The following is a 14,400-nucleotide window of genomic DNA, read 5'->3' as shown; positions in this document are numbered from 1 at the left end:
AGCTGAGAAACTTCAGTCGTCCTATTTTTAATTATAGATTCCATCCATTTCTCAAGGGCAGATATTAAACTAACTAGTCTATAATTCCCTGGTTTCCTTCTCCCACATTTCTTAAATAAATATCCCCTGTAGTGGGAATGCTTTAAAACATGATCTGAAGTCTGACTATCAATCTGAATGTTGATCAGAGATTGCTCAGTTCAGTTTGCACTGCGAATTCCCACTTTAAGTATGATTCACAACACTGCTTGCTTTTAACCACAAAGGAACTTTAAATCTTAGTCCATCTTCATTATTACTGATGGTTGACTTTGCACATGTTTGAATATGTTCTTATCAATGTTTTGGTTTGAGAGAATATTATTGAATTCCAAATCAGTTTACAAATCCCATTTCTAGAGAGGAGGATGGGAGAGTGGAGGGAAAAGACAGACTGAAGAGGGCAGGACAGGAGAAGAATTTGGAAGGAGTGAGAGGAGCATAGGAAGGGGAAGGGGAAGGGGACAACTGGAGGGAGAGATCAAAAGCATGTGCCGGGGGTGGGGTGGGGTAAAAAACAGCTGAATTGGAGACGGACAAGAATTATAGGAAATAGCAGGAATAACAGAAGTAGGCTATCAGAAAAGGAAACATCAGATTCTTTGAGAGGCTGCTCTACCAATAAATAAAAACTCAGATGATGCACACCATCCCATTCTCATGGGTGGGTGGAAGGGGGAGGGGATAGGAGTGGTAGGGAGGTGGGGAAGAGGAGGGGTAGGTGGGGCAAAAAGCATTGGGGAGGGGTGAGAACCAGACCCTGGCAGATGGCCAGAGAGATGCCATTTCCTTTTGAGGCATACTACTGAAATCGAAACCCATCCTCCTTTCAGGCTCTTACAGAATATAACAACTGGCGTAAAAAGAAATCTTCCCATCATTCCCCTGGGTCTTTCCCCAATTATCTTAAACCTGTGTTCAAGTTACCGACTCTCCAGCTAGTGGAAATATTTTCTCCTTATCAAAATTTTGAACGTTTCCACTAAATCTCTCCTTAACCTTTTCTGCTATAAGTCGAATAATCCTAGCCTTTCCAATTTCCCAACATAACTGAAGTCTCTAGCTGTATTCTGGCAAATCTCTGAGCCCTTTCCATTGCCCTCACATGAATCTCGATGTGAACTAGAGTCAGATTACTGTATCGCAACACACAAGGAATTAAAATAGAAAAAGCTGGAAATACTCAGAATGTCAAACAACATATGCGGGGAGAGAAACAATGCTAATGTTTCAGATCAATGATCTTTCGACAGGGCTGGAAAGCACTTAGGCATTTAACAGGTATTATTAGTTAAGTACAGAGACAGGGAAAAGAGAGTCAGTAGAGGTTGGGGGTATAAAGAACTCAAGGAAATGCATGCAATGGGTGGAAAGCAGGATGAATTGAATTACAAAATGGGTGAAGGCAATGCAAATAGAGCTGGAAAAAGTACAAGAAAGGTGTAACACAAATATAATTCAGTTTAATTCAATTTAATGTTGGATTTTCTGTATTTGTATTGCCACTATAATTTATTTTCTACATTTATAATAGAAATTGTCCATGACCTGTACTTCCCTCTCTAGCAGGAGAATTTAATCATACTGCTACAGGTTTGGACCATCAGATTCTGGTGCTACAGACCAACAAATTTATCACAGAGAAAACAGGAAGGTAAACAGGAAGTGCATATAGTTGTGAGATTTTTGTCAGATAATAGATCCTGTACAGAGTTGATGCCTCTCTTGAGCATTCAATTTAGTTCCGGCAAATATATCAGCACCACTGGAATACCACAAAATTTGTATGATGGATATCTATTGTCCAGTGGTCTCCTCGGAGTGGCAATATATTGTTACATATGTTTGTGATAAAAGCATGTATAAAGAAAAAGAGATTTAAAAATGATAGGTAGCATTGCAATTTTTTCAGTGCAAGAAGAAAAAGTAAATCAGCTCTGTGCCACAGTCACACTTATATGCATAAAAATCGATATATACTAAGGTAATGAAGTGCTTACTCACCAGCAACTTGTAGTTACATTCAGAAGAGTCTCAAAGACAACCAATGACAAACACGCAGTCAAAACCTAAACACACAAAAAGCATATATTTACATATTTACAGTTTTCTGATCTTCTGTCCATGTTTTTCTTTCTGACCTGAAAAAATGATCTGTGTAGAGTGAAGATCCAAACTGATGGAGTCATTTTGAACTATAATGAAGGGACTGCCAATTTTTGGATTGTCCCCACTCACACCTATCCCCATCCAATGATTCGGACAAGAACTCACAAATTTCACAATGACTGCCTAGAGCCTGTAAATCACAAAATCAATTCCAAAGTAACAGATATCTGTCTAATTGATAGAAACTGATGAAATCAAATTATTCCATTAACCTTAATGTTTATGAAATTTTGAAAACTAGGATGGTACATATAAGAATAATTAACATTCCTCATCTGAATATTCAATATTGTACTACACCCGAGGTTACCATGAAGAACTCTCCTTCTCAACCTCCAACCACCTTGCCTGAGGCACGGTGACCCTTAGGTTAAACCACCACCAGTTCTTTCTGTCTCTAATGAGGCAGCAGCCCTATGGTACAGTAGGATTATGACAACTTTACTTTACCTTTCATTTAATATACCAGGGATAAACGTAGCAAAAAAAAAGGAAGATACTCCAAATATATGAAGTACAAGTGAACATTCCATTTGGATATAAAATGTCTTTCCTATGGGACTAGTAACAAAATGGATTACCAGACCATCTGACTGTAGAATAAACAAAAATCAGCTACTACACAGTCAAGAACTTTCAGTACTCTTATTTACATTATTTTATTCATAGGGCTTTATTCACAACACAAATAACAAAATTACAGGTTTAAATGTGTATTCCGAACAAACAGCAATAACCTCTTGTCTGCAGCCAGAAAGCAGAAATCGAATAAAGTAACCAGCTCCTGGGTCAATATCTCTCACGACATATCTTCACAGAAGATGATTTTAGGAGGCATGTACTCATTGGTTGGAGGTTGGTTAGTCAGGCCTGTGACTGGCAGATTATCCCACAGAAGGTGCAAGTGAAGACTGTAGCTGGATCTATCCTTCCTTATTGTGCTGGCTCTTTGCTCAGTCTCTGTAGCGTTCTTGGTGCAGCATCTCAAGATGTCATAATCCCTGACCTGAGCTGCCCACTGGTGATGGTTGATGTGGTGCACAGGGAGGGACCCCTTCAGACAGTCCTTGAAATGCTTGAATGGGGCCCTTCTGTTTAAAGTGTACCGTACAGAGAACTGACCAATCTTGTGCAGCTGACTGGCATTCATCTATGCACCACGATCCGTCCAATGCAATTGGCTTTGCAGGAGGATGGCATTGATGCTGGTGACATGAGCTGTTTCCCGGCCTTCAATGATTGTGATGTGGTTTTGCCAGAAGATTGTGAAGATGCTGCAGATGTAACACTGATGGAAGCGCTCTCGAAAGCAATATAATTACCTAGGGCTTGGTGCCAGCTAGAAGGGCAAGGGTTGAAGACAATGACTTTGTAGTTTTTTTGAGTTTGGTTTGTGTTCTCAGGCTGTGGTTACTCCATATTTGTTTGTAGTGTTTGCAGAATGCACTATTTGCTGTAGAAAGCTTATTATCCACTTTCTTTTCAACAATGGCATCAAGTAAGAGAGGTTCCTCAACTTGGTGTTATCGAAGACAATGCCTGAAGGCTTATATTCTTCTTGGAGTACAGACTGATGCAGGGCTTCATTTTTCTTCAAATTAATTTTTAATCTCAGCCTGAAAGGGATAGCAGGCCCCAATGGAAGGTAAGTGAGGCACCCTCTCACTCCTCAACATTTAAATACTTAAAGTGCAGCTATGGCCCATTAGGGAGGTTGGAGTTGTTGGGCCATTCAGCAAAAAGCTGACAAGTTTCCTTTCCTAACATTGGGAAACTTAATCAGTGGCAGGAACACTTTGAGAAGCCATACCTAGAGCAGGAAAATTCCACCTGCTAACTCCAAAGCATCAAGGCATCTGGAAGCTTTAACGGGACAACTAGATTTTGAAACAAAAACACAAATTGCTGGAAAAGCTCAGCAGGTCTGGCAGTATCGGTGGAGAGAAATCAGAGCTAATGTTTCAGGTTAGGTGACCCTCCCTCAGAATGGATTTGATCTGCTCAATGACCATTTCTCAGCTTTGATTTTGCTTACACAGACAGTTATATTTAATGCTATGAGTAATATACAATTCTCTCTCATGCATCTCCACAATTATTGGTTAACAGATGCTGCAAACAAATCAGTTAAAGAATTATGAGGATAAAATTGAGATTACTTTAAATGATACAACAAACGCTTTTGTGGTTTGGTACAGAAATGTCTGTGGCAATGCCAGCACTCATCAGTTTGTTATTACGGAATGTGGGTTTTCAGTGTTTACTCTCTAAAGTCTTGCACTCCATTATTGTGGTGTTTGTGTTTAAAATGCATATTCTTTGAAATTCTCTTTGAAAATCCAATTAAAGGAAATGTATTTCTGACATTTAGACTATGAAATAATGTGCACAAAATGTATCGGAACAAAAATTTTTACAAATGAGAAACATAGTAAATAAAAAGATCAATTGTTACTGATGACTGTAAGACATTATTAACAAAGCATCATTATACAAGAAAATTGTAGTAATAAACTACCAAGGGTCACGGTTGTATGTTAAGCAGACTTGGTAGAACAAAATAGGCTACAAGTGTTCCCAAGGGACTTGTGCTGAGGCCTCAGCTTTTCACATGGACTCAAATGAAGTGATAGAGAATTATACATCAAAGTTAGCAGATGGCATCAAAATGGGAGGCACAATAAGCTGCCCAGATGGAGCAGAACTTTAAAAAGCAACTAACAGATTCACAGTTGGCAAATGGAGCTCAGTGTGGGGAAATGTGAAGCCATTCCACATTAGTTTCAGATGTCAGTGTACACAGTTCACTAAAACTAACAGATAGGTAGAAAACAAATATCGAAAAAGACTGACAGAATATTTGCATTTATCTCAGTAGGCCTGAAATACAGAGAAGAAGAAGTGACAATTCAGTTTGACAGAGAGAGCTCACCTTTAGTTCTGGGTGCTGCATCTCAGGGCAGCTACAACAGCCTTAGTGAAGGTGCAGTACAGATTCAACAGAATGAGATCAAAATTACAATAACTGAAAGGCTTCAACTTTGAGAGCAGGTTTCATAAACTTGACCTTTATTGCTTTGTGCATCATACACCTTGGAACGATTTAATCAGGGTGTTTAAAAAAAAGGATTCAATTGGGTAGAGAGCATGAAAAAGTATTTCCTCTGCCATGAGGAGGCTGAAACTTAAGATTGGACCTTGGCTATTCAGTGCCTCAGAACTGCTTTGTCAGGTAAGAGTATCAAGTGATGAGGTGGGTAAATGATATTATTTCAACAGTTCTCAGATTGAACAATAAAACAGGCAAGAGGCTGAATTACTTATTTGAAAGTCTATGGTCCTTGAATAGGAACTAGCTCCAAAATTCTAACCAACCTTGCATTGTCCTCTGAAATAATAGATTCTTTGTTGCAATATGACCAGTTGATCTGTAATTAATCTCCCGATTTGCAGTTCCGAAATCTAATATATAATGTCGTTGTCCACTAAGCTGCAACTTTTGTAATAACTATCTCCAACGGGAGAGAATCTAATTAGTTCTCCTTGCATGGCTGAAGCTGGGAGTAGATCTCTCAACATTCGCAGGGACTGAATATCTTGTTGCAGCAGATGACTATTCTGACAACTGGGAAATGGATGAGTTGACTTTGACAATTTCAGCAGCTGTCGTTGAATACCTAAAAGGATACTTCTGCAGTTATGGCATTCCTGACATTGTCATAAGTGATAATGGCCCTCAGTTCATGAGTGAAAGATTCAGCCACTTCATGAAAAATTGGCAAATTCAACACTGTCCCCCTGTCATTTGGGAAGGCAACAGCAGAAATCAAGCAAATCCCGTCCAGACATACACATGGCAATCCTCCAGCAAAGAAACACATCTACAGAAAGTATGGACACAACAAGAATTATTACTTATTACAATAAATGAATTCTAACCAAAGATAACCAATTATGAACCACTGACGTACAACTCTGCAAGTTCAACCTCTACCCCACTTATGAAACCATCCCCATTATACATGCACAGGGACAGGTGCAGAGACACAAAAGATTTTGGGTGTTATAGGTGGAAAGACTGGGAAGGCAGTTCAATAGTCCCTATTCACAGCACTTACTGAGATGACCTTTTTGCTGAGCAGAACGCTGCTTGTTGATCTTCCTTTTCCAAGTATTTTCACTTGTTTGCAGGAGGTACAGGGTGACTGATTCATACTTACGAAAATCTCTGGTTTATTAAGTGACAGATTAAAAGCAACAGCAAACAAAAACAAAGTTGCTGAAAAAGCTCAGCAGGTCTGGTAGCATCTGTGAAGGGAAAAACTGAATTAACGTTTCGGGTCCGCTGAGCTTTTCCAGCAACTTTGATTTTGTTCCTGATTTACAGCATCCACAGTTCTTTTGGTTTTTATTTAATAAAGGGTAAACAATCTGGCTATCTTCAGCCTTGAAGTGTTTTCTACTGCAGATCAAAAACTGCTTCTTCCTTTCCAGCATCTGGACCTGAACATTCACAACAGAAGCTGTTCACTACTTAGGAGCCAATCACAATTGTTGGTAGGCAAGAAGCCTTTGTCACTGATAACTGGTCACTATTTCACAGACTAATCAGATGCATGTTACTGGCTGAAGCTCCATTTGTACAAATGGCCCAGATCATCTGTAACTAGGCTTTCCCCACTGCCTCTTACACAACTGTTGGGTCAAGCAGTTGCGATGAGAGTCTGGTAACTTGCTTTCAAAAAGTGCAGGATTGATTCAACAATCTCTGGCTTTTACAAGAGTTCTTTTCCCTTCCTCATTGAAAAACACAGAAAAATAAAAAGGAAGAGTTTCTACTTGATTATGGACATCATCTTATATCCACTAGAAAAATTCTCATAACATGCTATACTTAAGATCTTTAAAACCAAGAAAGGAGACTGTCACTTTAGTGTTGGTTATAACAGTGTTTGGGTCTTAAAGTTAATGACATGGTACTTAAATGCAATGTACCGTTTTCTCCACGTTACCATCAACTGTGGCACATTTCTTACAGCATCATGTGACAAACAACCTTGAACAGAAATCACCCATTTCTACACAACCCTTCTGGAGAGGACTAGCCTTGGGTCGAAAGCAAAAATCAAAAAATTGTGCATTTTTTAAAAAAATTACAGAACTCCCAAGTACAATAATTTCCTGCTTTAGCGTATTTCATCCAGAGTTACGGGCAGTCAAGACGGTTTAAAAGTCTATAGTTTAATTTCAGGCTTCAGATGGCATCAGGAACTCTGGAGATCCAACTACAGCATTTAACTCATTCTCTCGCATCCACATGATGTTTGTGGGAAGTGCTGTGGTCTTGATCATAAATACAGTGGTAATAATTAATAACAAGTGGTCGTCAAATTGCTAGACACAGCATACAATTACATTGTCATTGCTGCAGAATTCAGGACCTGATTTAACTGCAAGGTATAATAAGGGAAATAGCTTTCCGTCAGGAAGGAAAATTATTTGAGAATCAAAAAACTTATTTGCAATAACAAAGCATGAATTCAAAAGAAGAATATAAATGGCACATTCTGTAACCTCCCACAAACTCTCATCTCTCCGAAGGAGATGAAAAGTAATAAAGAAAAAATAATGGCACTCATGAACTTTGAGGAAATGGCATAATTTACTTAAATTAGAGATAATTCTCAAAATACAAAAATGCCATCTCTGATGGCCACTGAAATTTTCATTTTTCTCCCCAGTTGTGCTGGGCATGATTTAATGGGGCACTCAATAGAATATATACACTTTATAGAGTAGACAGCCAGAGACTTTTTCCTAGGGTGGAGGTAGCTATTACGAGGGGGCATAGTTTTAAAGTGAGTGGAGGTAGATACAGGGGAGACATCAGAGGTAGGTTCTTTACTCAGAGAGAGCGTAGGGGCATGGAATGCATTGCCAGAGAGGGTAGTGGAGTCTACCTCATTAGGAGCATTTAAGCGGCTATTAGATAGGCATATAGATGATAGTAGAAGGTAGGGGTGGAGGTTAGATTGACCTTAGGATTAGGGTAAAAGTTCGGCACAACATCGTGGGCCGAAGGGCCTGTACTGTGCTTTACTGTTCTATGTTCAATGCCTTTTCTACTTTTTAAGCTGCCGCTTTTCATGCAGTAGCCCATTGCTCACCTTGGGGCATCACAATGAAAACAAATACTGCCCTCAACCAATGCCCAAATATATACATTGCAAACCAGGGTAGCTGCTGGACAGTGATGCGTTTGTGCAAAAGAAGGTGGGTTGTACCACTCTTGCCCAGGAGTGCTCAGGTTGTCTAACGTGACCGTATCACCAGCTGAAAGCAGATGTCTGTGGATTAAACTCTGACTTTACAGATTAGCTAAAAATAGAAGAACTTCATAGATAACAAGGTGTAGGGCTGGATGAACACAGCAGGCCAAGCAGCATCAGAGGAGCAGGAAGGCTGACGTTTCGGGCCTAGACCCTTCTTCAGAAATGGAATAAAAAACAGGAGAGGTCCTTTGCAGGTCTGGGAGAGGGAGGCACTGAGCTGGGGTAGGCTTGATTATAGTGCCAGGAGATGCCGGCGCATTGCTGCAAGTGTGTGTTTCAGGAGTCGCAGGGAGAAACGCTTCTGAAGGATCTCAATGTTCTGAATGTAGACATTGTCACGGTTGGGGCCAAATTGGGAAGGCCTGAATGTGGACTGTAGTCCATTGGGGATGATCTGGTTCCGTAGGCAGGTACTAAGAAAGGTGATGTGGCTGTAGTACCTGGTTTGCTTCAGGACGTGGTTGAGCAGTTTCAAGGCCGAAGAGATTACGAGAGAGTTGCAGTGGAAGAGAGATTCACTGAGGTTTTTCCAGAGATAGGAGGAGGGGCATTTCTGAAGTAGGGTCTAGGCCCAAAACGTCAGCCTTCCTGCTCCTCTGATGCTGCTGGGCCTGCTGTGTTCATCCAGCCCTACACCTTGTTATCTCAGATTCTCCAGCATCTGCAGTTCCTACTATCCCAGAAGAACTTCATTCTGATTTTATGATTTTGAAAGAAGATATTTATTTGTACAATATCTTTCATATCCTCAGTTAAAAAAAATCCTGGTATTTCTGTAGAGAATTTACTGTGACAAAGGGTCCTGAGGCACTTCAGAACAGTATTATAAGGCAAAATGGCACTGAACTCCAAAAGGAGCACTAGTTCAAATGACCAAATGGTTAGAAAGAGACAGGTTTTAAGGAAAGTGTCAGGGAAGGAAAGCAATGTAAAATTTTAGGGAGCAAATTTTAAAGTCGAGTTTTAGGAGCGGAAAGCATAGTGACTAGTATTCCAAACGGTTTTTTCTCAGATCAGTCCCCAGTTTTAAAAAAATTCACAATAATAGAAAGACATGGTCTTTATAATTGCTTGACCAGGTGTAAGTGGGGTCAATGAGCATGGGGTTCACGGTCGCATGAGCGTTAACAGCAGCGGAGTTCTGGATTGTGGAGTGCAGAACGTGGGAAGCTAGCCAGGAATACATTGAATAGACATATCCAGAAGTAATAAATACACAGAGCATGGCTTCAGTCAATGTGCTGAGGCAGTGACAGACTAAGGGAGGGACAAAGATGGCTCCAGTGATGCCGTGAATATGTACTGAACCACTCACCTTAGGTCAAACAGCTCACCAATGTTAACAGACTTGTTGAGTTGCCAGGGTATGGATGGAGTTGATGGTTAGGGAGTTGAGTTTGTGATGGGGCCCAAAGTCAATAATTTCAGTTTTCCCAATATTTAAAATAGATAGCAGGCAAAGCATCTGTAAATTACAGAGTGCAGGTGTGGAGAGGGATGCTGTGAGATGGAGTTCGGGGTTGTCAGCATATATGTGAGAACGATGTCACTAAGGGGATGCTGCAGATGAGAGGTAGGAAGGGTCCAAGAACAGAATGTTTAAGATACCAGAGGTAAATACAGTCGTGAGAAATTAAAACCATTGCAAGTGATTCCTTGTTTTTGAATAGATAGAGAAGAAAGGAAGTAAACACAGTTCCAATCCATTAGACAACACTGAAGAGACAACTGAGAAATTTGGCAAGATAAACCATGCGAAAAGTTGCATACAGGTCAAGAAAGCTAAAGGAAAAATAGACTACTTTTACCACAATTCCACTGGACGTAATTTGTGACTTTGACAATAGCTGTTTCAACATTATGGAGTGGGTTAGGCAAAATAAGGGAAGTGGCAGAGGTACTGAACCGAAGGTCTCAAATCTTAGCTACAAAGAAGGCCGTTAGCTCCTCGCTTGTTCTGAGAGTAGAGTGTGGAGGAAAACAGGGGAGAGGGTTGAAGATGAAGAATGTGTTCAGATGTCTGAACGCACCTTCCAGCGAATTAAGTATTTTATAACAGCAACTACATTTCAAATTTAGGAAATGAAGCAGCTAAACTGCACAAAGAATGCTCCCACAAACCGCAATATGATAACCAGATGTCGATTGTGGGATAAATATTGTTCTTCTACAAAATAACATTAACTTTTTTTTTAAACATCTATCATGAGAGAGCAGATGAGGTCTTGATTAAATGTTTCATTTGAATGTTGCTGCCTCTGATGGTGCAGCACTCCTCCAGTACTGTACTGCACTTTTGTACTTAAAGCCTCTCAAGAAAGAAATGTCAGAAGGCTTTTGGAACTGACAGGGAGGTTTTATGCTACATGCAAATACTTTTAAGCAGCTGTCACACCTGCATTTGTGAAGATATCATAGGTTGAACATTGTTTTTGGCTACCTAATTTTTAAAAATGCTACTGTAACAAAATACATTTGAATGGCACAGATAATTTCAACAGATAATTTTAATCAAATACGCTAGCCCTATTAAATTGAAAACAGCACAGGAAAAACATCCTGGTATTATAAACGACTTCATGTTTACATTCAGTGGAGGGTGAAGTAGTAGGTGTGAAAGATTTTGATCAAAATGAATTAGAAATTGATTTAAAAGATAGACAAATGGCACTTATTATAAGACATAAAACTTGCATGAGTGCCATGGGGTAAAAGCAGATATCCATGTGAACTTTACAAGAGAACAAGGAACTAGAGGAGAAATTTCTTCAGAGTGTTAATAGGATGTTGAACAAACTGCTCGAAAAACAGTTGGAACCATATTCCGTAGCAACTTTCAAATGACAGCTCGGTGAGTACTTAAAGAGGATTAATTTGCATAATTATGAAGAAACTCCCTAGTGCAGAACTAAATCTTTCAAGAACGCTGATAAAGGAATAAGAGGTTAAATAAACTTCTATGTTGTAAAATTTAAAGAAAATACTTGCATTTATATTGCACTTTTCACAACTACTAGATGTAGCAGTGTTTTATTACTGGGACACGGTGCAGGGCTGGATGAACACAGCAGGCCAAGCAGCATCATAGGAGCAGAAAGGCTGACGTTTCGGGCCTAGACCCTTCATCAGAAAAGTGCTTTACTGCTACTGAAGTATTTTTTGAAGTGCGTTAGATGTTGTAAATGAGATGACACATACAGGATGTGAAGAAAAAGGTTAAATGTGTGAGCAACAAGATGACAGAGTAAAATGCAGGGAAGTATAACGTTCTGGGCACGTGGGTTCAAATCCCACCATAACAGACTGTGAAATTCAAATTCAATAAAATTCTGGAAGAAAAAGCTAGTTTAATGGTGATCACACTGTCTATTATTGTAAAAACCCATCTAGTTCACTAAAGTCCTTCAGGGAAGGTGATCTACCATTCTTACCTGATCTGACCTACAGATGCACAGAAATATGCTTGATTATTACTAAGACTTCCAATAAGATCATGGCTGATCTGATAATCCTCAATGCCACTTTATTGCCTTTTCCCTGTAATGCATGATTCCCTTACTGATTAAAAACCTGACTATCTCAGCTTTGATTATACTTAATGACCCAGCCATGATAGCCTTCTGCGATAAAGAATTCCAGAGACTCCCCAGCCTCAGAGAAAAAATTTCTCTTCATCTATCTTGAATGAGAGACGTCTTACTCCGAGACTCTGCCCTCTGATCCTAGACTCTCCAATACGGAACATGACCTTTTCGCTTCTACATGGTCAGATCAAGCACATTGCTGTGCATCTGTCAGCCAGATCAGGCAAGATTAACAGATTTACTTCCCTAAAGCACATTAGTGAATTAGATGGGCTTTTACGATAATAGACAGCATGGTCACTATTAAAGCAGCATTTTCAAGTCCCCTAAGAGTATACGTTTCAACAAGGACACATCTCTTTCTTCTAAATTCCAATGAGTACAAGCCCAAACTACTTAAGATCCCTGCATAAGAAAACGCCTCCATATCCAGATCAACCTAGTGACCTTCCCTGGACTGCCTCCAATGCCTTTCCTTAGACAACTGGACCAAAAACTTCAGTATTCTAGGTGTGGTCTAAGTAGAGCTTTGTATAGGTTTAGCAAGGCTTCACTACTTTTATACTCCATCTCCTTTGACATAAAGGCCAACATTCCATTGGCCTTCAATAAAAACCAAAAGAACTGAGGATGCTGTAAATCAGGAACAAAAACAGAGTTGCTGGAAAAGCTCAGCAGTCCGTGAAGAAAAAAAATCAGAGATAATGTTTTGGATCCAGTGACCCTTCCGCAGAACCTGCTGAGCTTTTCTAGCAATTTGTTTTTGCTCCATTGGCCTTCTCTATAATCCACTGAATCTGGATGCTGGCTTTTTGCAATTTTGAGAGAACTTCTGGATCCCTCTGTGCTGTAGCTTTTTGCAATCTTTTTCCATTTAAATAATATTCAGCTCCTCTATCCTTCCAGTCAAAGTGCATAACCTCACCTTTCCCCACACTATATTCCATCTACTAAGTTTTTGCCAGCTCATTTCACCTAACTGTATCCCTCTGCAGACTTTGCAAGATACTCACCACTTGCCTTCCTACCTATTTTTACGATATATCCAAATGTGGCAAAAGTACATTCACTTTCCTCTTCCAAGTCAGTAATGTATGTTGTAAATAATTGGGCCCCCTGCACTAATCCCTGTGGAGTTACAGGTTGCCACCGTAAAATGTGCTCCATATCCCAACTCTTGTGTTGTATTAGTTAGCCAATCCGCTATCAATGTGAATATACCATCAACACCATGGACTCTTATCCTATTAAGTAATGTGCGTGGTACTGTATCGTATGCATGTTATATTACATTTGGATTTCCATCTACTAGGTCCCTGTCATCTATCCCGCTTGATAATATCCTCAATGAATTCTAATATATTTGTCAGGCATAATTTCATCTTCATGAAGCCATGCTGACTTGCTTACATTCCATATTTCTCAATGCTCTACTATTACATCCTTTATAATAGACGCTAGCATTTTACTAATATCATATGTTATGCTAAGTGGTCTGTATCTACCGGTCTTTTGAATAAGGGTGCAATATGATAATAACCAGGTAATCTGTTTTTAATTAATAATAGACTGAAGAACAAATGGGGACGTGGGGATAAGCAAGAGCTGATTCCATTGTTTAAAACCAGCTGAAAGACCAAGTTGTAAAAATGGACATGATCAAGATCTGTCTGAAGAAAACACACCCATCACAGAAAAGATGCGATTAGCAATTATAAAATTATCCACCACAGCGCCAAAAGATTCACTGAAACAGCAATGATTTTGTTCACAAGATAGTTATGGAAGTAGAAAACCAAAGTCCCTAAAATGAAATATCCAACTAGTTCCTACAAGATTCCAGCATTTTCGTCTGCATTATCATATCCGCGAAACTATTCAGCAATAATATGTATTCATACAGGGGGAAAAAAAATGTCCCAGGATGTTTGACAAACTGAGCACATTTATTTTGGAGAACAGCTTATACCTGTCAGAGACTGTTGACATTCTTTCAATAGTTATCTCTTTATTTAAACCCAGATTTAGTGGTAAATAAGCAGCATGTTTGCAAACTCTCACACCAGATTCATTTGAGGTCAAGTCATTGTAAGGAAGAGTCTGATGTATACAACAAATGCAAAAATAAGCAAAATATAATGAGGACATACTTCTTTGATCATGAAAATGTGAGGTTTGCATGTTACAAAATAAGCCAGGCCAGAAAGCAAATGACTATCTGCAAACAAATCCAATATCAAACCACTCAGGCAAATAAAATACACACATAATGATCT

The 14,400-nt window shown here is 39.4% G+C and overlaps 2 protein-coding genes across 8 annotated transcripts in view; one reads left to right on the top strand and one right to left on the bottom strand.

Annotated features, from left to right (window-relative positions):
- The window catches only part of LOC109920931 (CDK5 and ABL1 enzyme substrate 1), a 230,551-nt gene extending 225,892 nt beyond the window's left edge, over positions 1-4,659 (top strand). For 4 of the 5 annotated variants that reach the window (XM_048595565.1, XM_048595563.1, XM_048595560.1 and 1 more), the window contains one exon: positions 1,606-4,524. The gene's annotated coding sequence lies outside the window, so the exon portion shown is untranslated. Of the gene's footprint in view, positions 1-1,605 lie in introns of all 5 variants that reach the window. The other variant, XM_048595559.1, reaches the window with a different exon arrangement.
- Positions 1-14,400, bottom strand: part of LOC109935618 (transmembrane protein 241) — a 126,689-nt gene that overhangs the window by 16,676 nt on the left and 95,613 nt on the right. For all 3 annotated transcript variants that reach the window (XM_048595568.1, XM_020534262.2, XM_020534260.2), the window contains one exon: positions 2,044-2,108. In XM_048595568.1, the coding sequence (XP_048451525.1) occupies positions 2,044-2,108 (65 nt within the window). The remainder of the gene's footprint in view (positions 1-2,043; positions 2,109-14,400) is intronic.

The sequence above is a fragment of the Rhincodon typus genome, chromosome 4, assembly GCF_021869965.1.
Source record: "Rhincodon typus isolate 14 chromosome 4, sRhiTyp1.1, whole genome shotgun sequence".
NCBI lineage: Eukaryota > Metazoa > Chordata > Chondrichthyes > Orectolobiformes > Rhincodontidae > Rhincodon > Rhincodon typus.
The sequence above is the reverse complement of the archived record's forward strand: the minus strand, read 5'-3'. Positions and strand labels throughout refer to the sequence as shown.